The sequence below is a fragment of the Anopheles nili genome, chromosome 2, assembly GCF_943737925.1.
Source record: "Anopheles nili chromosome 2, idAnoNiliSN_F5_01, whole genome shotgun sequence".
NCBI lineage: Eukaryota > Metazoa > Arthropoda > Insecta > Diptera > Culicidae > Anopheles > Anopheles nili.
The window spans coordinates 59,229,384-59,253,844 of NC_071291.1; the positions used below are offsets into that span (position 1 = coordinate 59,229,384).

General features: G+C 41.2%; 2 protein-coding genes across 3 annotated transcripts; both read left to right on the forward strand.

The window, feature by feature from the left end:
• Positions 1-80: 80 nt before the first annotated feature.
• On the forward strand, positions 81-16,435 carry LOC128720698 (sodium-dependent neutral amino acid transporter B(0)AT3). 2 transcript variants are annotated; one of them, XM_053814391.1, is made up of 10 exons: positions 81-369; positions 7,317-7,549; positions 7,623-8,197; positions 8,263-8,410; positions 8,479-8,680; positions 8,764-8,923; positions 9,007-9,169; positions 9,247-9,447; positions 10,496-10,564; positions 11,830-12,033. In XM_053814391.1, the coding sequence occupies exons 1-10, from the start codon at positions 81-83 to the stop codon at positions 12,031-12,033; spliced, it is 2,244 nt and encodes a 747-aa protein (XP_053670366.1). The 2 variants fall into 2 exon arrangements, with proteins under 2 accessions (XP_053670366.1, XP_053670365.1); XM_053814390.1 differs by lacking the exons at positions 10,496-10,564; positions 11,830-12,033 and adding an exon at positions 13,510-16,435.
• Positions 16,436-18,682: 2,247 nt separating this feature from the next.
• Positions 18,683-20,306, forward strand: LOC128727068 (uncharacterized). The gene is made up of 3 exons (XM_053820938.1): positions 18,683-18,824; positions 19,460-19,640; positions 19,706-20,306. The coding sequence occupies exons 1-3, from the start codon at positions 18,683-18,685 to the stop codon at positions 20,304-20,306; spliced, it is 924 nt and encodes a 307-aa protein (XP_053676913.1).
• Positions 20,307-24,461: the final 4,155 nt, after the last annotated feature.

Genomic DNA, 24,461 nt, shown 5'->3' on the forward strand with positions numbered 1-24,461 from the left:
GCGTGACATCGTAAAGTGGTGCACAACGGAGCCGCAGCCAGAGCAACGGTTACGACCCACTGACGACCCGCCCCGTGACGATGACGACTAAGGTAGAGGGGGTGCCGGGTCCGCGGAACAACGGGCACGAGATGGCCCCGCTCAACACACGTGCCCGGGGCGATGGTACGCACGGTGTCACGATCATGCTGTCACCACCGGACCGCACCTCGATCGGTTCCCGGGACGGTGCCGGTGCACTCCCGGATGGCGACCCGGACCGGGCGGCTTGGTCCGGGAAGATGCAATTTTTCCTCAGTATTATCGGCTACTCGGTCGGGCTCGGCAACATCTGGCGGTTTCCGTACCTGTGCCAACAGAATGGTGGAGGTGAGTCCGAGAAATTCTACCCAGTGTCACAGAATCTCCGAATCAGCTTCTTCGTGGAGGAGGTATATAACGGTATATGGATGTTGGGCGATCCTGGCCCGTTTTCCGATGCCAAAAACTCATTCTACCAACGGAAACTCAGCCCCAGGGAGCGATAATTCATTGAACGTGAATCAATTTCACAAGCACCCGGGTCTGAGATTCATCCCAAAATCATAAGCCACCGCCCAAAGGGTTTGCACTGAGCTGGTGCGATTTGGCTGGGATTATATTTCACTTGCGCTCGTGTCGCAAATTTGGCAACGTTTAGCAAATATCGATTGCTTCACTGTCTCGTACTCGGCATGTTCGGCCTAATTTCTTCACGCTGAACCTCCATCGGAGTGAGCAATGGAAGACTACGCCAGGTGTGTTACTGATGAATTTTTGAAAATCTCAAACATCGCTCATGTAAAAGGATCCAGTTAATCGAAATGGAGTACTCAAATATTTGCACCAATTATCCTTGCTAGCCAGCGGACTTTACATTATGTTTTTGTGGGGCTTATAATGTCCATTATTTTACATCTATGATTTATCGAAAATCAAAACAGCAACAGCACTGCTCGACACAATTCACGTAACTCCCTTTCAATGCCGCGGACCCGCTAATTTATTATCGATCGTTTGCCTCGATCGCTGCAACCGTTTGCGTACACACTGCACCCCGGTATCAATTACGGAAATTTGTTCCAATCAGCACCCATTGGTTGGCACGTTTCGCACTTCGATTGATACTGACAGCGGACGGTTCAAACGGTAGTAATAGGGCAAAGTCACACGTCGGTCTAGGCCGCGCGGGAATTGATTGCGTACGAAGATATCGTGGCAGAATGGTACCACGAACCTAGGGCAACCACGTCTCAAGGAGTGGTGCAAACAATTCCATTTTCATTCGCCTGTCAAGGTTGAATTTATCAGCAGACAGCGAAGTATAAAATCTCGATACTGGTTGTTTCTCGTACAGCTGAATTTCAGTGGAATTTCTGCCAATCATCTAAAGATATTCATGCAAAATGAGCTGTAGCCTTAGTTGAGCGCTTGAGTTGAGGATCTCTTCTTGATAGTTCCGTAAAATAAAAAGAATTTTCTAGCTAATCCCATTGCAAACTGCCTGCATTAAGCCGCAAAGGATGGCGGTATCCTTCAGCGGCTTTGGTCTCAATCGATCAAACAATTTCATCGTCCTTTCGGAACGCTCCTATTGCTTCATCAATAAGTCGTGTCCGATGTTTAGTCGAATCACATCCCGCACGGCAGAGGAGTTTCCATCGCGGTGAAGGAGGTTCATGCAGGTTTAAGGTTTCGTGCCCATATCCCATTAGTGAGCTAAAAGTTAAGGCTGCTTCATGTTACCGCTCGGTAAATCCATACGGTGACCTATTTTCGGTCCGTTTAATTGTCACTGTTCGAGTCGCCGTCCATCTATGAGGCTGGTGACTTTTCTGAATCCGATTATTTTTTTTTAAATAATCACCACAAAGCACTCAGCAGTAATTATTGCGACATTAGCTAACTGATGGGAATTTGTTTATTGCGGTTTGGGACAGGCCGCGTATACTCAAACAGACGTACTTTGAGTGCTTTAATTGTTGAACGAGAATAAAATCTCTTTTAGCCGAATTAAAAAAACAACTGATAAGCTTTCACAAAACGATCACGAAAGCCAGAGCTGACAATGACGTGAACAATGACACATTCGTCTATTTCAACTCGCACGAATCGCAAACCTAAGCCAACTAAAGTGCCAGGCGTCTCCATTTGCGATCACCGATAGTCTGCGGCGATTAACCTTGATCTAGCTAACTTCCCCGTGGCGTGTCACCAAATCGGTGATCGGATTTCAATCGTCAGCAAAGACTGTTGTCAGCAAGAGCACAAACAAGGCTCTCCTTCCGCTCTCGGTTCGAGGCGCAAGTTCACGACCGCGCGTTGAGGCGGCATTCGTCGTCGTCGTCGTCGTCAGCCACTTCATTGATCGATTGGCAAATACAAATTGCACAGATTCTGCGTCATTAAACAAGCGTCGGCACTCGGTGCAGTGCGCGGTTCGATCCGCCACTTAGGTGCAATTATCCTGCCAGCGAAGGGAACTGACAGTAACAACCTGACCTGACTCGGTTGTGGTTGCGACCGCATCGAGACAGGAAGTGGTTACAATCTCCGGCTGGGATGGGGTGTGTGTGTGTGTGAGTTTAGGTTGCTCGCGATGTTGTGCTAGCTACCGTCCCCAATGGCATACAGCGAGGAGTCATTGAAATACAAACGATGAAAAGTCGCCATTTTCCCGTGTCGATCTCTTCACCTTTGGCCGATATATATCACGCGCCGTTTGAGGTTCGAAGCACCAAAAAGCAGTCGGTTTTTGGTCACATGGTGTTAAAAATAACACCAACCTCAGCTCAAAAGGACCGAGTCATTAGCAAACACCCGTACCGACGACTTCCAGAACTGACCGACGTCCCAAAGTGCGACACCGTCGAAGGTGTATTTTCTTTTCGGTTTTTTTTCCCTCCTTATTACGACACGCTTCTATAAACCGAAACACGCTGTCCTCACCACGCTAAAACGGACCTTCGGCCGCGTCCCTTTTTTTGCCGTTCCAACCCTCACGCGGTAATGCGTGAGGGCGTCGTCGCGGATGCCAATGAAAATCGTTCGAGTGGCGCCAGTGGCCGCATTTCGTGCGGCCCGAGCGTGCCAGTTTGCCTCAACGCTCGGTGGCCTCTAGCGCTATAAATACGTACCACCGCCATAGGGTGGCACACACCGGCACTACCCGGGTCCGGTATAATCGATCAATCGGACGAGAAAGTGTAAAGTCCAGGGGTTGGGGCGTTCAGTTCGATCGATTAGAATTGCATCACGGTCACCAGCGTGCACCAGCAGCACCACTTGCAGTTGCATGGCGTCGACCGAGGACCGAGGCGGTCCGAGAAGCGACATACCATGGAAGCGGCTATCTGGGAAAATATTGGAAAAACACGCTGCGAATGTAACGAACCCGAACCAGAGGAAACCGAGCGATTGCGTGACACGTTGCCCTAGACATTGCTGACCTACAGCGCGGGAAATGCTAACTCACAGTGTGCCAGGCCACACTGATTGGCAGGTGACTCGTTTACGGGGGCACAAACATTTCCCTCGTACAGGTGCTTGTACGCGGAACTGATGCCTCTCAGGCTAGGCTAGAGGCATACTGCTCGTCTCGAAGCTAGAGCGTCGTTTTTCACGCCAACGTGGCCGTGTGCCATACCGTCCTCTCGATGGGATGGCTGATAAACTACAGCCTGGCTGGTTTTGCACGGGAAAATGACGATGCACTTGATCCTAATAAACGTGGCGCGGCAACAAGGATGCCATAGAAGCGTGTTGGGCGCAGCATTAAACTAGAGCATGAAAAATTAAATGCAAAACTGACGAACGACGACCCATGCCTAGTCCTCCCAGTACGGCTGGTCGCTGTCAGTTTTCTCGCTCGCGAAGGTATGTTTCGGCAATTGCTGCGAAACCTTTGCACGAGGTTGGTTATGGCCGCCTCATCTAGCTAAGCAGATGGAAAAATTAGCGCATAACGAATGTGGGCTATGCATTTCGGATGATGCAAGATGATGCACGGTTGCATTTGTTGACGGTCTGCGCAAGGTCATGTGTGTTAAGTTATTAGATTGCCATTGCAATATGACTGCACACAGCACTGATTATAGTGAAGTTATACAAGGATTTGTAGGGTTTTTCCATTTTCCTACATTTAGATCGATTTCACTCATCATTAGAGAATGATAATTGTTCGTACAGGTATTGCTTAAGAGCAAGAGCTGATTTTACATAATCCAATTGACATAATTTAAGTAACTAACATATATAAGCATTATCGTCCTTTTTTCATTAATTGCTCAAAAATGATGATTAAAAAAACGAGGTATTCTGTTGCACAAAATACGCAATGTTTAAGTATTATGTATTTTTGTTTCTTATAGACCACTTTTGCATGCCGTTTTCTTCTCAAAAATGTATCCAAATGTGTTAATTTACATCTTAAAAAACTAATACTAATTAGATATTATAAAACAAATAAGTTGGTCTTTTGATATTATTGTACTGTATTGTACAATATTAAACATGATATCAAACATTTGTTATCATATGTGTATAATACTTATCATATGTATATAATACTATAATACTTATAATAACAAATGTTTGATATCATATTTAATATTGTACAATACAGTACAACAATATCAAAAGAATACAGATCTACATGAATTTCTCCATGTACCTGTATGTCGATCGTACCCAACCTGAATGGTAAAAATAACGAATCACTTATTAACACACGACAGATTCCTTGAATGGCATAAAATGTTCAATCGATGTCTATCAACTGTTGCACGCCCAACGGCTGCTGCTAAATGGGGATCAGTTGCTACGGATGTTCCACACCCCATCAATTTCTATTTCAAATGCTGGCATTATTTTTCGCATATTCAGCCTCTCTTGCATCTCCGCACGCGTTTGCTAGAAACGCTAAAATAGCTTTATGTCATCATGTGCACGTTTCATCCATATGGCTGGCGTGACATACAATGGCACAGGGCTAGAGCATTTAGAGATTTACGCGCCCGCTTGAACACCGCAACATGCAATGCATCCAGTAGAGTGTCAGCTGTTGACCATTCCTGTGCTCTATACTTTCGGTTTCGGTAAGCGTGTACAGCACTTTACCTAAAACGAAAGGAACTCTTCTGGATCTATAGTCTGTATGAATGTGAGGGAGACATCAGTCTACTTTACTAATCACACGTCATAAATTGCTGCTGCGCAAAATTTTCCTCACATGCGCTAGAACTTTCCACCGCAAGTCTACGGGAAGTTACGATTCTCTCCCAGCAATCCGCAAGCAATGCTGCAATAGGAAAATGAGTCACTCAATAACTGCACTGGCTTCTACACTGTGTTTAGCAAGGGTACGTGCTCATATGCACATTCACATCGTCCTCACACTGGGGCGCGCAGCTGTATTGTTCGAGAAACCCGATGCTGTCGGATGCTTCACTACACCGTTTCGTTTGAAGTTGTTGGATGGCCTGTAGGATGTAGGGTGCATTTACTACTCAGCGCACTGAGAGCACTAACTCCGTTAATGTGATTTCGCCGTTTGGCGCGGCACACGTGGCAGCTTTATTTAGGTCACTTGCATCGCGTATGAGTGAAGCAATGCTGTGAAGTGTCATTTAATATGCGCTTTATGAAAGGAAAAACAAAAACGCACGCCCTAAAACTGCTCCAAACTATCAATGAAAATTGTAGTGCACGAAGGTACGCATTTTCCATTATGCCCTTTTTCATTATGCGATTCAGCGTTATGGCAGCAAATTATCCAATCTCTGCGAACGTCTGCTACAGAATGCGAATGAGCGTACCAATGCCGGATTGGTGTGCGCCGAGAGTTGCTTTGTAGTCGCATTCTTTCATCAAATTGCATTCCAACAAAGCGCGTGCATGCTGTAATCAGTAAACAACAGTGTGCAGTAGGGAGCAGGAGAATCGTAATCATGAAAAAAAAATTATAAAGCAATACTTCCGCTGCACGCGGGCTAATGCAATGCTATTGTTGCTGTTTTTTTTTCTGCGATCGGTGAAGCTGTAATCATACTCCTCGTACTCTAACCGTTTGTTCGAAGGGACGAATGGATGATCCGGCTGTCCGTCTATAATAGTGTGTTATATCCAGAGCCACCGGCACCAACTGCATAAATCTTCGCGTTCAGCAAATGCAGCTAGAGGCAAATGTAACGCTGGAGAAATCAAGCCGCTGTTTTTTTTTTGCCCCCAGTACGGGGTCTATTTATAAGTATGAGAGAAAATTGTTTTCCTCGGGCTGACCTTGCCCCATCAGGTTGGCTCGCGCGTGAGGGAAGGAAGACGATGGCGATGGAATAAATAACCTGCTGACATGCCATCCTTGCCCGTAATCTGCAGCTAACTAGTTCCGCTGTCAGGCACCGATCGATAGTATCGCGCCAACGTTTGCCAGCGAGCGTTCGATGGTTCGTAGGCGTCGTTCTGCTTGTAACGGACTGCCGGGGACAAACGGACAGGCACGTGGCTTCATCGGATGAATGATTAGCGCGGTTTAATGCTGGGCTAATCCTGGCGGGACGGTACCACCGACACGCCAAAGATCGACAGCCGCGGTTTCGGTCGAGTGAAAAAGGACGTAACGGAACGTAGCGCTTCCTTGCCGTGACGGATAAAAGCATTGGTGCTGGTGGGGTATCTTTTACTGCATCTTTCACAACTATTGCAGGTGGTTGGGTGAGCTGGAGTAGTGCTTCTTAGAAAGCGAGACTTTTTTACTTGAGTGAACCCTAAGACAGGAATATCCAATTCAATTAGCGTGTTCGATTAGTTGCGGTCAGTGTGTTGAGGAGCTCATGTTCATGTTCTTGTTCGATAGTACGTACCTTACTGGTGGATCTGAAATCAATTTTCAATGAAAAATCAATTTTCAAAATTTGGTTTGCCCAAATAGATCATTAAAATGTAATGTATTGGTTTTAAAAATGTACCACAATGTTTGAACAAAACCAAGGCACAACGCCAAGGTTAAGCGAAACGTAACTCCAACATTAAAATGGTAAACGTTTCCACTCTTATCATATTAACATGATTGGTTCTTACCGCCTGCGCGATGCTCACAACCCAACGGCGTGCGATAAAAGGCAATCGAAACACGATCGAACGATAAAAGCTCTGTCGAGAAAAAAAACATTCGCTCGTACAAGAAAACTAAATTTCTTATCATCGCTATTAGTCGATTGTTTTTTTTTTAAACCTATTACAACCGTCACTACTACCAATAACGGGCTTTTTTTTTTGCTCTTCCAAACCCCCATTTCTAGGTGCGTTTCTCATACCCTTCATGATCATGTTGATACTGGAGGGTATACCACTGTTTCTAATCGAACTCGGCATGGGCCAACGAATGCGCCTTGGAGCGCTTGGTGTTTGGAACACCATACACCCGTGGCTCGGTGGCATAGGCATCAGCTCGTGCATCGTGACGCTGTTCGTGGCGATTTACTACAATGTGATCATCACCTGGTGCTTCTATTACTTTTTCAACAGTTTTCGGGTAGGTCGTGGTCGCTGTCGATCACCCAGCACGGAAGTAACGTACAGTTTTTGGTTCACTTTATCGTTTGCAGTATCCGCTACCATGGGCCGTCTGCCCTCAGCTGAATGGCACAGACGTCGAGGAATGTGAGCGATCGTCTCAAACGGCATACTTCTGGTACCGGACGACGCTGGATGCAGCACCTAGCATAGACGAAACCGGTGGCTTTAAGTGGTGGATCGTGCTGTGCCTGATGCTATCCTGGACCGTGGTGTTCTTCATCGTCATGAAGGGCATCCAGAGCTCGGGCAAAGTAGTGTACTTTACCTCGCTCTTTCCCTACATCGTGCTGACGATCTTCTTCATCCGTGGTATCACCCTCAAAGGGGCCGGTGCTGGGTTGATGCACATGTACACACCGAAGGTGGAGAAGCTTCTTGAACCGACGGTGTGGCTTGACGCAGCTACGCAGGTGTTTTATTCCTTTGGTCTGGCGTTCGGGTCACTGATTGCATTCGGTAGCTATAACACCCCGAAGAACAACTGCGTGCGCGATGTCCTGCTGGTGTCCGTCTGCAACGCAATCACGGCTATCTACGCGAGTGTCGTAATTTTCGCCATCCTAGGTTATAAAGCTACGTTAGGGGTTGATCGGTGCATCCAGGTGTAAGTTGAAGCTTCGTCAGTAACTCCTATGGAGTGGAGAGTATAACGGTTTGATATTTCCCCAGGAACAAGCACATTTTAGTGAAACATAATCTGCTTCCATCGATGGATGTTGATAACAGCGAATACGAGCACGTTATGGCCAGCTTGAACGACACAATGCACAAGGAGTGGGAGTTTGAGAAATGCAGCCTAGAGGATCAATTATCCAGCGTAAGCATTTCGCACAGGCCCTTCTCACCGATTTTCGTCGCAAATTTCACCTGTCCTTTTCATTGTAGGCTGCGGAAGGCACTGGGCTGGCGTTTATCGTATTCACCGAAGCGATCGTAGAATTACCGGGTTCTCCCTTCTGGGCTGTGCTTTTTTTCACCATGTTGCTCTCTTTAGGCTTAGGTTCGCAAATTGGTATCCTTGAAGGAATGCTGTGTACCATTTTCGATATCGATATCTTCAAGAGGATTCGAAAACCATACGTCACCGGTATGTCGTCGTTTTATCTGTCCCTTTTTAAACGTCTTATGTACTTGATTTCTGTCATGAATCACGTTTTTCGAAATCCGCAGGAGTTGTTTGTGCATTCTGCTTCACCGTCGGGCTCATATTTACCACCGGCGCTGGTGAATACTGGCTTAAAATGTTCGATTCCTTCGCCGGTACCATTGGATTGGTCGTAGTGGCACTGATGGAAATGATTGCTGTCATATACATATACGGGCATGAAAAGTAACTTTCTTTTCTAAGCATTATTGTTTCAAGCGTTGTGCAGCCATTACCCATGCGATTTCCATTCTTTCTCGATCTTGTAGATTCACCGAGGACATTTACCAGATGACTGGTATTCGACCTGGGCCCTATTGGCAGCTAACCTGGCGGTACATCGGTCCAGCGATTATGGGCTGCATTTTATTGTCCTCCGTGCTCTCTATGATATTACGAAATCCGACCTATGGTGCATGGAACGGTGAATTGGTATGTACAGACACACCGCAATGGTTTGCAGGATCGAAGCAATGACAGTAACTCCTGGGTTCTATCATTTCTAACAGGGAATTGTCGAAAACAAAGCATACCCGAATTGGGTGATGGGCATTGCTCTTGCGATGATCATTGCTGGAGTGCTACCGATGCCGGTCGTCTTCCTGCTACGACGGTTCCAGATTCTGAAGGTCGATCTCGACATCCACCAGGGTTCGATCCGTAGAAACGAAACGACAGCTTCCACAAAGGAAATGATCGACGAGGACGACGTAAGTATTAGGATTCATATGGGCATACTTCGGGTTTTTCTTTCGTTCTACAGAAACAAAACATACAAAAAGGCAGATGGTTTTTTTAAAGGATTTTTTATTGATTACAAACGAATTGCATTTGTGTTTTTTTGGTAGTCATTTTCAGTGGTTTATTGTAGCGGTGTTATGTAATTTTGAATGGAAATTTAGATCATATTACAGTCTCCTGGTTGTTTGTAGAGATTGTAAGAAAAAATAATTATCCATACATGTTTAATAAGCTATAAGATTCCAGTACGCAATTGGTATTAAACATCAATCAAGCTAGAACGCAGTGCGTGTGTTCTACATTTTGGTGCGGAAGCGGATACTTTTAGATTAAGTTTATTATAAGTTATTATTATTCAAATCCCGTAATATTCATCAGTTTTGAACATTTAAATGTTATACTATGCCTTTGTAATGTTCAAACAAAAAATGCTTCTTTATGAAAATATTGTCTAGAAGTATGTTTAAATGTGTTCTTCTGTATAAGTTCAAACATCATTGCTATACACATCTACAATAGCGCTAAAGTTTTCCGGTTTTAATTTAAGTGCTAAATAATAAGTGTGTCACGTTCATTTAATTTGTTTCAAATATTTTCCGTGAATTGCTATGATTGTAATGTAGAAAATCGGATCAATGATTTTAATTCATTCTAACCAAACTACAACATCGTTTGGTACATATCCAATGTTGCGACACAATTCCATAGAAAACATCAAATATGTTTAATTAGTACTAATCCAAACAATCATCGTTTCTTTCTCTCTTTAATATCTATTTCTTTCTCTCTCTTTTTCCTTACTTGTGCTTGTCGATCTCTAACTTTTGGAAATCATTTGTACACAATCAATATCGAAAACACGACATGTTTTTCATCATCATCATGCTTACCGTTGCACCTACTATATGATGTTGTATGTTGCCATAAATACGTGAACAATCGTTTATTTATCCACTTTGAAAACTGGACTAATCCATATGCGATATGCACTTGCGGAATTCTATTAATCAAACTCAGGTTGTTAGTCCTGATTTACCACCTCCGCAGTCGCTGGCGGCAACACGTTTCACGATCGGAGATTTTGATGTAAGTTTTAATGTATTTTACACGCAATGTTTCATCGTTCATCGCCATCGCTTAGGCAAACGGTGTCGTTATCCGTCTGCTTTAGTTCACATCATCGTACTGCTTGGCTGTAATCCTTTCCATTATTGATGTTTCAAACCATTTTCCAACCATTTCTCATTTAAATGTGGCTCTCATCAATATTTGAAAGGAAAAAGAAGTATTAACAAAAATAGAAAGGACTGAATGTGGAAAAATGATTATTTGTTGCTATTTAACAATTAATTTAAACTTATGTAAGTCTCAGTCTTATATTGTACTACAGAAATAATTGCTCATCGATATCTTTAACTGGAAAAATTGCATCACATTTCTAATGAGATTTCAAGATCAGTGATCGCATTTGTTAATACTTGCTGTTTTCCACAGCCATTGCGCTTATCAACGTCATCTCGTCATTCTCTAAGAATACTAACTCGATGTGTCCTTCTTCATTCCCCGATACCATACTTTTTTCTCTTTCTCTCTGTTTCTCTTTCCGTTTTCTTCTCTCATCATAGATACGCTCATAAAATTCCAAATTAATCTCAGAGATATATGTAGAGTGTCATGAAAACACGTAAAACAAAAAGCTCGCATACCAAAACCGTCGTTGCTAAAACACGCGCACCAGCGGCTCTCATGATCAACATCGCCATCGTTGTAGTACTGTGCTTCCCTCCTGTCGATAGCTTCACTAGGAACTATTTGCTAGAAATCCGTATCGCAGTCGGAATGGCATCGGTAACGATGCTCGTTTTTTTACAAACCTCATCAGTGCGAAACGCATGTGTGTGTAAAACTAAAACCACCGGTTGAACTCATCATCACCATCATCTCTGCCTTCGAAAGCGTTTCGAACTGCATAATTCCTAAACAAAGTAAAATCGAAATCACAACAATCCTACGAAGGACGAAATCAGGTCTTTTAACGTAATTCTGTAACAGTGCACCAATACTTTTAGTTTACCCTGTAAGAGCACATTTTTGTTTCCTTTGGCCATTCTTGTCATCCTTTTTGAATTACATTTTATTTCGACTGTCTCATCTACTCAATGGCATGTCTATGTAGAGCAGCTTGAATCTATTCCCATCGATCGCCACGTTTTCTCCCACGTTCATTTAATGTTTCGATGGCGGTTGCCCTGTTGAAAGTAGTGTCAGTAGCACATGTGTAGCGATCGTAGTGTGCCTGCTGCTCGAACCAAAGTCCCATTGACATGGAGTTTATTACTTGAAAGTTATAGACGAAAACTGATGAAGCGATCAAGCGCGGTAAAACCTCTCCTGGCAAAACCAATAGAACCAGCTCTGATATTGCTAGCTACGGCAATGGCAGTACGAACATCACAAACACCTCCACCACCATCAGTAACAGCAGCAATAGTGCGACACTCGTCACCACCAGCATCACAAGTACCGGTACCCGGAAATCCATCATGAAACAATAGTCCAACCGATCGTTTCTCGTCCAGTGAAGGCCGGTTGAAGGCTGAGGCTTAGCTTCAAACTATCCAGCTTCATTGTTTTCTAATCAAGAGAACCTATTAAAATCAACACACCATTTGAATGTCAACGCACAGAATGCACGAGAGGCAGAGGCAGAAATAAGTAACACCTTATGACGTACAGACGATATGTTCCCATAGTAACCGCGCAAAAACTCCAAAAATGCGATGGCGTCCAACGCATCCTTACGAATGTTTCAGCAGCTCCAGCGACTGCAACCGACAATGTATAAAAGCTAGCGTTGCATTAGTGTCAGTTACCAAATAGAGAACCGTTAACGTATGAAAAAAAAACTATCCAAACAAATGGAGAAAATAATGAAAGCTCTTAGAGCTTGTTGTTACCGTATCCAAGCTATCCTGGCATGTAAGCTAGTAGAATTTAAATTGTCAAATTTCTACGCACAACGTCTCTGTTTGGGCGTGTGCCTAAAACCTCAAACACGTTCATTTACACTCGCTTAACAACAAGACAAACTCCGAGTCCAGGTAATGGTGGATACGAAGCGTCAGTTTAAAGCGAAAACATCCGAGCATCTTTTATAAACTTAATGACAATATGGTAATTATGAGCCAGAATTAGAAACCATTACGATTTTTTAATCTATGTAGGAAAATAGATCATTGTATGTTATGCTCTATTGCACAAAATCATTTTTATTCTCGATACTGTTAAGTTATATTATATTCAAAACATGTTTTTAAAAAGCTACATTATTAAGAATAGCTGCATCTGAACACGGTCTGCATGTGATATTTATCAGTTCATTTAAACTATGATTGCTCAGGGCGTAACTTTACATAAAGTATCTTATCAATAATGATAAGCTATGATAGTTTATGATAAGCTTAATTTTGTTTCGACGTCGTGTTGATCATCTTGTTTCATGAATTTAATATGTATTTCTTTGATTTTTTGACGTTTCGCTCTTTTATGAACGAGTTGCATGAAAATAAAAATAATTTATTTATAAAATAATGAGTAGATATAAGCATAGGTTACATTTTTTATTAGTAGAAACCTCGGAATGACTTCCTTTTGTTTAAAAAATTATCTGCCGGTAGTAGTTTACTGATTTTCTAAGTTGTTTTAAGTACCTTGTAGCTGGGTGTGAATCCATTCAAATTATTACAAATAATTTAAGACTTTACGAAAATTTATAATTTTTTGCCACTTTTCACATTTTGAAGTGTATAATTTCAGCCTATCTTAAGTGCGTTATTTTACCAATTATTTCCTGATTACAACAATTTGCTCTATTGTATGGAATTTGTGCTTTGAAGAATGAACTATGAGTTTGTCAATTTCTTCTTTCAGTGCATCCGTTTATGTATTGTTAAGAATCGTTAAATACCGCTCCGACTCTGCTTTAGACTATTTATTAAAGCACCTATTTTGTTTCATTCTGGAACACACAGGAAGACGACGATGATGATGGCGATTTTAGCGGACCTGCTCTAGGCGGACCAGTCAATGTTCGAAGCGATTCGGACGACGAAGACGAACCACCGACGATGAGCCAGATGCTAGCCAAAAAACCCACTACAACACTCTCTTCGCAGTCACCAAAACAGCAACAACTTCAGTTCAAAAACCAGCACCATCTCACACCGGACGTGCTGAGTCCTGGATCGCGGAAGAAACCTTTCCGCATGGAGGTGGTTGACTTTTAAACGCCACTTCCATATCCGGACGCCATAGCGCCAACGCTCAGGCCATGTACTACTTTCAACAACGACAGCGGAAGCCAGCAGACGATGCCGCAGTTTCAAGCTTTTATCTTATGCTTTACGGTTTATATAGTTAACCAATCCTGTTCCTTGGTGGGTGCGCGTGTGTCACGACTTAGTTCTTAATTTTAACCGGGTAGCTATCAAGTGATGATCCTGTAGATGACAGCTCAGCTGCAGCGTGAAGTGAAATAACATTGTTACTTGTAAATATCATGTATAGCATAAAATAAGCAGAAGATGCTGAAAATCTGGCTAATTGTAATAGGGTAAATTAGAATTGAATCCAAAACATCTTGAAGAAAAACCAAAACAAACTAAAACCTAAACAATAACCGGTAAAGGAGCTTTTCCTTGGAGCCGGTTTTTAAACATCCTGCCGCAACAAAGACAAGGGTTCCGGCAACCGTAACCGATCACAGGGTTGGGAGATGCTGCCAGCTCGTATTGAAAACTCGAATCAGTGTAGCAAGCAGTGCCATAGTCGGAAACAAACCGCAGTATTCTTGGGTCGCTATTACCTGCTATATGTGTGTATTTTCCTGTTGTACAAATTGTACTGTTCTACCCCCAATGGATGCCCCACAGTAGGTGGTGTAGTTTTTCAGTAGAAAAGGGACGATATTTTCTCGATGAAAAGCAAGGAAAAAAAATTGAATCTTTGCAATGCAACCAAAAAAAAAACAAATTTAAAAAGAACAATTTGGCGGTTTGGAAAGCTGGTTGAAAATATTTGATTGGTAAAAGGAAGAAGAAGAAAAAAACACCGACATAAACTCAATGCACACGGATTGGAGGGAATGTTTGTGGATGAGAAAAAAAAATTACAGTAAACTACGACAGCTTCAAGGATGCGTGGGTCCGAAATGAGCAAAGTTGTATGATAATTTGAATTGTTTTCATACCTCGCTCCTGGGAAAGGTTGCACCACAGTGCGCTCGTACAATAATCGTAGTATATAGCGCTAGTTTGAATTGTTTCGCAACAATCAACTATATTTATACATGCTTCAGTTTAGACAATTGCGAGTCGAGTATAGTTTTGCGGTGCAGCTTTCGAGCAAAGCATCATCCATAAAACAGGCTCAGCAGATATACTATGTAAGTAAAGTTGAGACAGATAGTTATTACTTAAGTGCATGTAAAGCGTGTAAGATATTACGAACGATCAACCAAAGTGTGATGTGGGGGAAGGGCTGCTCCGGTAAGACATTCTGATATAAAAAAAAACGGAAAGTAGTGGAGTTTGCAGGAAGAAAACAAATCCCCTTTCAAACTTGAAATTAAAATCGATACCAAGCAAACCGGCAATTGATGAGCGGAACTGGAAGTGCAACTGCAGCTGACCTCTCATTCACATTGATAAACCACCCCCACAACCATAGTAGTGGAATGCACCACGCGCGAGCATTGTTTGGGAAGCAAATCCTGCTGCTCGTTTGTTTTTGGGGAGTCTATAAAACACGTTACTAATTTGGTTATGCACCTATGCAATGTTTTGGTTTCAATGAAGCCCAGTTGCGCAAACTGCACGAAAGATGATAGTGATAGCGAGAAAGGACTTTAGAATAACAGAAACTTGACGTGGATTCCTTTAACTGCCCGAAGCCGTTCAACATTCAACAGTACAGTAGATGAGTGAACACTCACGAGCCATACAGTCTTTGTGCCACCGATATTTTGATTAGTTCTCGGTCGTTAATCTTCACCCTGATTCATTTTGTCCTCCACAGCGTCACACACAGCGTTAGGTGAAGCCTTTACTTGGCAAAGGAAATTCAACATAATTCAACTAAACAATCGTCTGATAAACAAAAACTGATAAACCGACGCAACACACGGCAGGAGAAGATAAAAACAAGAGAAAACATACAATAAACAATGTGATCAAACGAGTAAATTAAAAAGAAAAACAAAATGAACTAAGTAGTAAGCTAATCTTTTAAGAATTAGTTGTTAATAGTCTCGTAGCCTGAATGGTTGGAAGGTCGAAAACGTTGAGCTGGAGGCAAAGGCCAAAGAAACAGCGAGTTAAAAATTGCTATATCTTGTTTGTAATCCATCACCAACAGGACGAAATAAAGTGATGAATATGAGTGACTAGAACCGTTTTATTGCGGCATTACGGTAATGGGAAACGTTTAATTTGTGTGTACTCAAGAGACACGGTAAATCAAATTATTTTCGCATTTAAGCTGTACGACATGCTAACAGGATCGCATTCCACATAACCGCTTGCCAACATGCCGAAGATTGCTTGTTTGACAAAATATTATCTTGAAGGTGTATTCCTGCGTTCAATTAATGCATGGAAACAAGAAATTTATCGCACCTATTTTTAAAACATTTTTGTTTTAATTCAACACATACCTGCTGCTTTTCTGCTCATCATTTCCTCCTATTGAAGTATCTTACGTATTTTGGGAATAAAAAAAAAGTCGAAACTCCACTCTAACAATCATATACGCAACTACGGGAAGGTTACTGTAGCGAAAAGAAAACGTCAATTGTTATCTATTGTCTTTCAATCCACGCCATCAACTTAACAGTAAGAATAATACAATATGCAGCTATATTTTTTATCGTACTAAGACTTTTACGTTTGATGATTTTTTAACAATACCTGTAAACCAAATTCTGTTGGTAAAATTTAAACATTTATAACATACTTACTTTCAAAGAAACACCTGTTAATTTTCTAACGTGGCTTCAATATATTCTGACGTGCTTTAAACATAATACACAGCTATTCTCGCTAGAACATCATTTTAGGGTTTCATATTTGGCCGAGCAATATTTACATACTTTATTAATACAATGCACAGGCAAATGATATCCATTATATCGAGCAAAGCACATGCGGCAGCATCCCAAAACCATAAATTAGCCGTTTAGTTCGCTTTTAATTTATTTATGCTTTTATAAATTATCACAAAAACGAAAGTTTAGTTTAGCGTTTAAAAAATATTCAGCTGTTTGGCCGTTATCCGCTGTAGACTGTTACTTAAACCCCTAGGCGCTACCACTAGCCGTTACTTTTGAAAGTATTAATGCAGATGGGAAAAATCGTCTAAACGAACCTCAAGGAGCTGACGAAAATTTACCAGAAATATAAAAAAGAAACCACACACGAGACAAGGGCAGTTGATATAAAGTCGAAATCATTGTACGTTTACACAAAATTATAACACAGACTTGTGACAACCGAATACAGGCACCGTCGTATCGAACATGAATTACCGAATAAAAAATAGTTTGTTAAGATACAAACCCAGATCAATATCAGCTCGTGTACATTTTTTTTTGTAATAGTTCGCCATCCAGTAAAGGTAGTGACACCGAAATTTTTTACTTAGAATTTTGTTTGGTCTGATAGTAAAATAAATGTTATCTTTTGTACAGATTGTTTTAAAATATTGGTAACAATTTGAAAATTTCAAACACAATATTTTCTCTGCTATAATAATATAAGTTGATTTCTTCAGGCCAGCATAATTTACTGCATACATTTAATTATAATGCATGCTTAATTTTTAATTAGAAGCTGTATAATAAACCATTTTCATTCGCAGAATAATATTAGTACGTGCCTCGAACACAAGATGGCGCTCACCGCAGAAACGAGACGGCGAAATTACCAGCACACCACCAGTTGATTCAACGCCCACATTATATTTTGATATATTTTTAGAACGTTTTAAGATTGGTATATAATTAAAGATACCAGCTTAATTCCCAACAATTCTAATTGAGTTTATTAATAAACTCAGTCATTAACTTTGTATTCCTTATTGAATGTCTGAATGCTTAACGAAGAATGGGAATTCAAACACGTGCTAGGCAACACGTGACACGTGGCAAAATGCAGCATAACAACGTTAAAACCCTCCTGATGATTCGCTGCCTACTATGAATTCGATTAATTTTAGTCATTTCTAAGTAATTTATGTTTAATTTACTCACGTGTGAGTGGGCTGAATTGCACTATGCATTATCATTTCCTGTAGTATTACCCTTCCTGCAATAGTTATTTTTATAATAGAAATCGCTATTTTTAAACGCATTTGTTAACACCAGGGACAAAGGATTACAATAGTCTTCTTTTGAATATGTGCATTTGTAGCTTGCTGTTTGAATGATCAATTTCTAATCAGTGGAACAATTAGTGGAGTGTTATGATCGAAATTATAAAAAATAAATGTAAAATATGTCAGAATATAAACATAAAATATTAAAATCTTTTACATAGTTTATTTTTACTAAATTAACCCAAGAACCGATAAAAAGTAGTTAATATTAAGTTATTACAAATTAATTAATTAAACTCTAAAGTGGACATTAAAAATCTAATTTGAATATAAAACAATGTGTAATGAATTGAAATTTCAGTATTAATATTGCATTGATAGCTAAAAACGAGTTAACCTAATACACTACTCCAAACAAGAGATCGCTACAGACGATAAATTCTCAGGTCTGCCATTCGGTGGCACATTACGTCATTTCTAAACATGATCGCATGCAGATCACCGTCATCATAGCAAACAACCACCTGCCTCAGCCGGCGAATCTTCCGCACAGTGCTAACCCTCGATCTCGCACAGCTGACTTCCAACACTGGCTGATGCGTACGCCGACGGAGAGTTATGTTTAACAAGATGTGTAAACCGGTCAGTTACATTGGCTGCTCATCTAGTGCGATCTGCTGAAACTACCACCACTAAAAGACGATCGAACAGCCGGCACTTCGCTTGATGTGCTATGGAACGACTCGATCAGTCGATTTCTAAACTTCTGCTAGGATCTACAACTACTTGGGGCGGTGTGAACGAAATTGCAGCAATCTCAAACGATATTCCAGCATGGCGAAGGAGGAATCGAAGTACGGTTTCAAAGATAAGGCAAAGGCTGAGGAATCTTTGGAACTGCTCAAAAGTGAAGATCACAAGTATCAGCTTCTAACGGTGCGCGGTCTCATCGGAAGGGCGAAGCGTGTTTTGACTTGTGAGTTAGTAGCATTATTTCGGTGTGAATAAAACGTAGGCCCTCCTCGATGATGTCATACTATTTTGGGGTCAAAAAATGACCAAACGCACCGTAGTGAGGAAGTGAACTTCGTATCGGAGCGAAACGGAACGCAATGCCAACTGGCTTGGCTAGTTCGCTTTCTCTCCGTTCGAAGCATGCGTGAGACAAACAGCTATTTTTAATAACAGATAGAAATTGTTTCCTAATCATCGTTACATACTTTGACACACAGGAACCTTATAGTGGCTTATGGTACTCAATTTATTTATTTATTTTATTTATTATTGGGGTGTATAATTTATTCATACTTTTGTACACTCTAATAATTTAAAATGCCACGTGCTCTCCTAAGCCATTTTTGCAGTAATGTTAAACCCATCCTAATTAGTAATATTAAAATGGCTAAAACTACCACAAGAAGATAAACAAAGTTTACATAAATATGAAATACATGCATACAAATAATGGAATAATCATATAAACTATTAAATGAACGATTGAAGCTCTGTTTTTCCTCTATAAAAGGTTTCAAAATATACTGACTCATACTGGCTGAAGAAGGTAATGATTTTCTCAATTGATTGCATGACATTTTTTCTTTTCTCTTTCAGTAACAAAGGCTGAAGAAAAGGTAAAAAATATCAAAGCTGCAATTGAAACATTCGAGCAGTGGCTTGAGATCAACAGCTCTTCTAGCACCAAGAATGCTAAGCCAAAAGACGCTGAGGACAAGGTTGAAACCGTGCCAGGTCTGGGCTTCAAAGACAAACAGGCCGCTGAGAAAACGTTGAGGTAAGCACTGGATTCACTAACCATGTCGCAGTCATGCGCAAGACTCATTTGTTTCGGATCCTCAGTATCCTGGAAGGTCGCGATCCTGACTACCAGAAGCTCGCGATCAAGGGTTTGCTCGGAAGTGCAAAGCGCGTCATCCCGGCGACAAAGAACGAAGACAAACTAAAAGCAATCAATGAAGCGGTCACGTTGTTTGAAAACTTTCTTGATCAGTTCGATCGCGAGCAACGCAGCAAGCAAAACAAGCCCTACCTTGCGATCGAGCTGATCCGACAGCTACCCGTACCCGATCAGTCGGAAGAGCTTGTGATCGAGTTTCTTGAATGCTACGAGACGGTGGCCAAAGGAAACTACAAACATCTTCGCACCAAGGCGCCCGCGGACAACTCGAAAACCTGGGACATAGTCCGGAACAGCAAGCTGAACGAGCTAAAGCCTGACAGCAGTGCGAAATTGTTCGATGCTGATGGTGCACCAACTGAAGCACACTTACAGATGATCCAGTGGGCCTACAGCCCTCAGGTGGAGAAGCTTAAAGCGTATGTAAGTAAGATGCAACAAGGTGCAAAGTCCAAATCACCGAGCGGCCGAAAACGTTCCCATTCTTCTGTTTCTGACGACGAGAAAACTAAAGCAAAAGAGTCTAAGAAGCCCAAAAAATAAAGATGAAAAATAAAAATTACATTGAAAAAAAAAACAAAAAAAATACCATTACAAAATTTATAATTTAGCGTGTCATGCATTGAGTAAAATACCATTAGAACGTTTTGTATATACCTCGATAGTTCATATGGGTATTAAACTGTTGTAAACAATAATTTTTCTTTTAATCATCTCCATCAATTACATAAATTTAACATCGATTGATTTGTACTATAATGGTTATAATGTATAAAATTTATTGCATATTCCTTTTTATATATTTTTTAAATAACAGTTAACTGTTGATCGCTATCATTTTGCTATTTCATTGACAGCTAACATAGCTTACAGCTCTGCCTATCGTTCTAGCTATCGTATCATCCTGATTCTTGCCATACGCACCAAACGAAAGTTGGTTACTTGGATTGGAGTGAAAAACGTTCGGTTTCAAAATGTTTGTAGTTAAACTACTACCATGACTCCACTATACTTTTAAGTATTTACTCTAAAAAACTTGCATACACTGTTATTATGCAAGTTCTTTTCTACAACAACATCTTGCATCCTATGGACGGATAGATTGAATACTTGCGCTACTGAAGGACCGTAAATAATTATAAATCAATTTCCCGGTATGCACCGACATATTTTTGCTTTTCGAATCCTGCAGCCAATAAAACAAAATCGATTGGCCTTGCTGTTACGGTTGCATTCTTTGATCGATATTCCGATACCCGAGGCTTACGCAGTTGGCATATAATTATCGTAATTGAAAATATCTAATTCATCGAGCGAATGCTGGCGGACGAACTGTTGTGCTGAACCTGTGCCTCATTTATTATACAAAATGACAATAAATTTTACCCAAATATTTGGTGTTTTTTGTACAATATAATAAGTACATAACCCAACCCGGTTTTCGCTAACAAGCCAAAATGTTCGTAATTGAATTGGCTCAATTTTGGTTCACTTGGCGATATGAATAAACTATAAATATGCGTCAAATTCCTGGCCAATCATTATCACCCATACATTAACTTAATTAACAGCTGTCCTTTTGTCCATCGCATCGCATTACAGCGTTCATATACAGCTACTTGCAGGTCATCGCCTCCGAAGGATGGAGCATCCTTTCGAAATCAGACCGCATTTCCATTCGTTAACACTCCAAGCTGTAGTAATTTTATGGCCTAGAGTCTATCTATGACTAACATTTCCGTAAAGCCATTTTTAACGCCAAATTAAAAGATAATGTAAAAACTCGTTGCTTCCAGTAACTAACCTAGTCTAACGACATCACGAAGCGAGCGAAACAGAAAAAAAGCTATGTTAAAATGATAATCGTCACATTGATAACGTTCTGTAAACTGTATTATGTGCTGTATTCATTGTCATTCGATGAAGCAAATCAGTTAGAACAACGCTTTGCCTTGTCAATGATCCTAAGCCGCTAATTAACTCGTAATACAATCCGGACGCATGCACTACATGCACCGCTCTAGCTCATTAGTACCACGCGAATCTCTTCCTGGATTAATCTTGGAAATCAACCCACCGATCGCACTAGAATTTTGTGAAATTGAAGCAAACAGAACGAAGTTTGACGAGCATTTCGTTTAGCCTCCACGTCACAATCGCGTTGTAAGTTGTAATTAAATCTCTTCCGTTATTTACTAACAGATGTGAAATGCGCTCAACAGCGATCGAAACTCATTGCAACATTCACGAAGGCAGCATTTCCATAAAAAAAAATGCGGAAAAGACCACGAATCACGGACACCTGCATAGAAGGAGTTGAATGAGTGCGTGTTACCCCTTCGGTTAGTCGGGTGCGTCTGTAACCCGAAGCGTTTGAGCCCCCAGCGTCGAAGATTTTTGTTTACACTGTCGAAATCGTCGTTATCTTATCATTTTGTGGTGACAAAAAAAAAACCACCCGACAAGTAACAAGCACAAACTAAATCAACCTGTGAATGGCGGTTTCACTTTATTGAACGCTGTTTGTGTAAGCGAAAAGCAACTTGTAGTTGTGGTTTTTTTTTTTAATCACGTGTAGTATTGTTCGTACTGTTAGCATTTATTACTAAAGATTTTGTAGTGGGGATATAATTTATACTAGCGAAAGTGTTATCAGCCAAAATATAAGGTGATAAGAAACATAGATTCTTGCATGTAAGACATTGAACATGACGTTAACAGTGATTTTGAACTACATTAAACCGTACATTTGACCGTTATTTCTAATTCAATTCTCATTTCGCTCTGCAATGTCAAGCCGAAAAGCTTTCCGGCCGGGTTTGTTTTTTCAGCATCCCTTTTTTATCAGACGTCCTAACTGCAACCGATCATTGCAGCATGCGCTAGTGTTAAAGGAATTTACCTCACGCAGACATCATCCACGCAAATCCCCTTCCGGAACATGTGCTACCATTTTGCTAACGTGATATTGATGAACATGATGGTGATAAAAAAAATGGCACTCCACGCCCCACTCACACACAGCTTACACAGACGACCCTTTCGGGGCGGGTACATAGCGGCCATATCGCCCGACTCTGGGGGTTGCGGTTAGGGCCACGCTCGGTGACAATTTAGCCACAGCCAGGACGAACCAGTACTGATTAGAACGCCGGCCGAGGTGGCTGCATTTCATGTGCACCGGTTGCAGTAGATCCACGCCCAGCACGTGACGGGGGTCGGAAACATTTTTTTTGTTTATTTTTGATTCGTTACATTTACACTAGCCATCGGATAGCCACCCTCGCCGGCGATCGCAACAGATTGATTGGAATAGGTTAGTGCTTCCGAAAAGTGCATCAGTGCAAAGTGGTTGTTGGTGTAAGTTTTGTTAGTAAATTCGGAATGGGGAATCGATTTGAACCGTGGGTGATTATCTTTTTTTTTTCTGCATCAACAAGTGTACAACACCGCGTCAAGCAGCAAGTGCAACAACTTGGTTCATGAAAATGCAGTTTGAACATTTTTCCAAACCCTCACTTCGATTGCTTCCACTGACGTAATAGCGTAATTGGACAGGGAGTAGTAGAGCAGTGCAAACATCCTCTACCTTCGAGCAAAGATGAGGCCGCAGGTTATTGATCGTTACACTCCAAACGATGGGTGGAACCTTCCTTCACGCCAGCCCATTGTTCGATTGTTTACTATTAAGGCTCATCGTTATTGGTTTTTTTTTTCGTTTCCACCAACCATTGCCGTTCTTACGCACGTTTTCCGCGAGAATGAGTCGTCAAAGTGTGACCGTTGTGTGGGTAAGAAATATCTTTGAGGCAAACTTTGATAAGAAAATCAAATTTCATCGCCGCTAATCTAGAATCGCATTTCTCACGTATGCCAGTTTGACGGCGAAAACGTGTATGCCCGTTTTGAAAACCTTACTGGTACCATAGGGGAGGAGAATTCCAAACCTTGGCAAATTTCTGAGACTTTACGGAGCAAATTGAGCCGCCAATAACGTTTAAAGTCGAACAAAATTTACAAATAATTATAAGCTCGATCTAGCTTGATATTTCGGAATGATACTGATTGAGGAGCGCCTTTATACGAATTAATGAATTCATGGTGTAAATTAAGCAGGTACCTCTCAATTTATTTACGGGAATGCGAATTCTAATAGCGAATTTGAAAATTGTGATTAGGTAATACGTAAACCTCATAATGGCATGATATGTAGTGAGAAACAATGTGCTATTACAGTACTTTTAAACCAATATCAAACAAACACACACTGATTGGCAGGTTTATGAAAAAATAATACAAATTATCATGCCAATGAAACCGATATCGAAAGCAGGATACGTGATCATAAGCTTCGATAAGTGTGTGGTAAAATAAATTTTGAATTCAATTTTTGAACTTGCAATTTTGAATTATAAGACAGTATAGAAAATTTTTCAAATTCAAATCTGTACTGTGGCTTTAAACTATACTGTGGCTTAACAGCGTGTGGGAATCGTGTAACATGACTTTCTTAAATAAATGTACCGATCCGAGTCATCACGATCGGCCGTACCCTTCGATAAACGCCCTGTCCGGAAGACTGATAACAGGTATGACCAGATAATAGGAGCCATAATCTTCACCAGCGCGCAACCTGGCCGCATCAAGCACGCGCGTTTCGACAATGTGGAATTTATCACACCAAACCAGACCGTACAT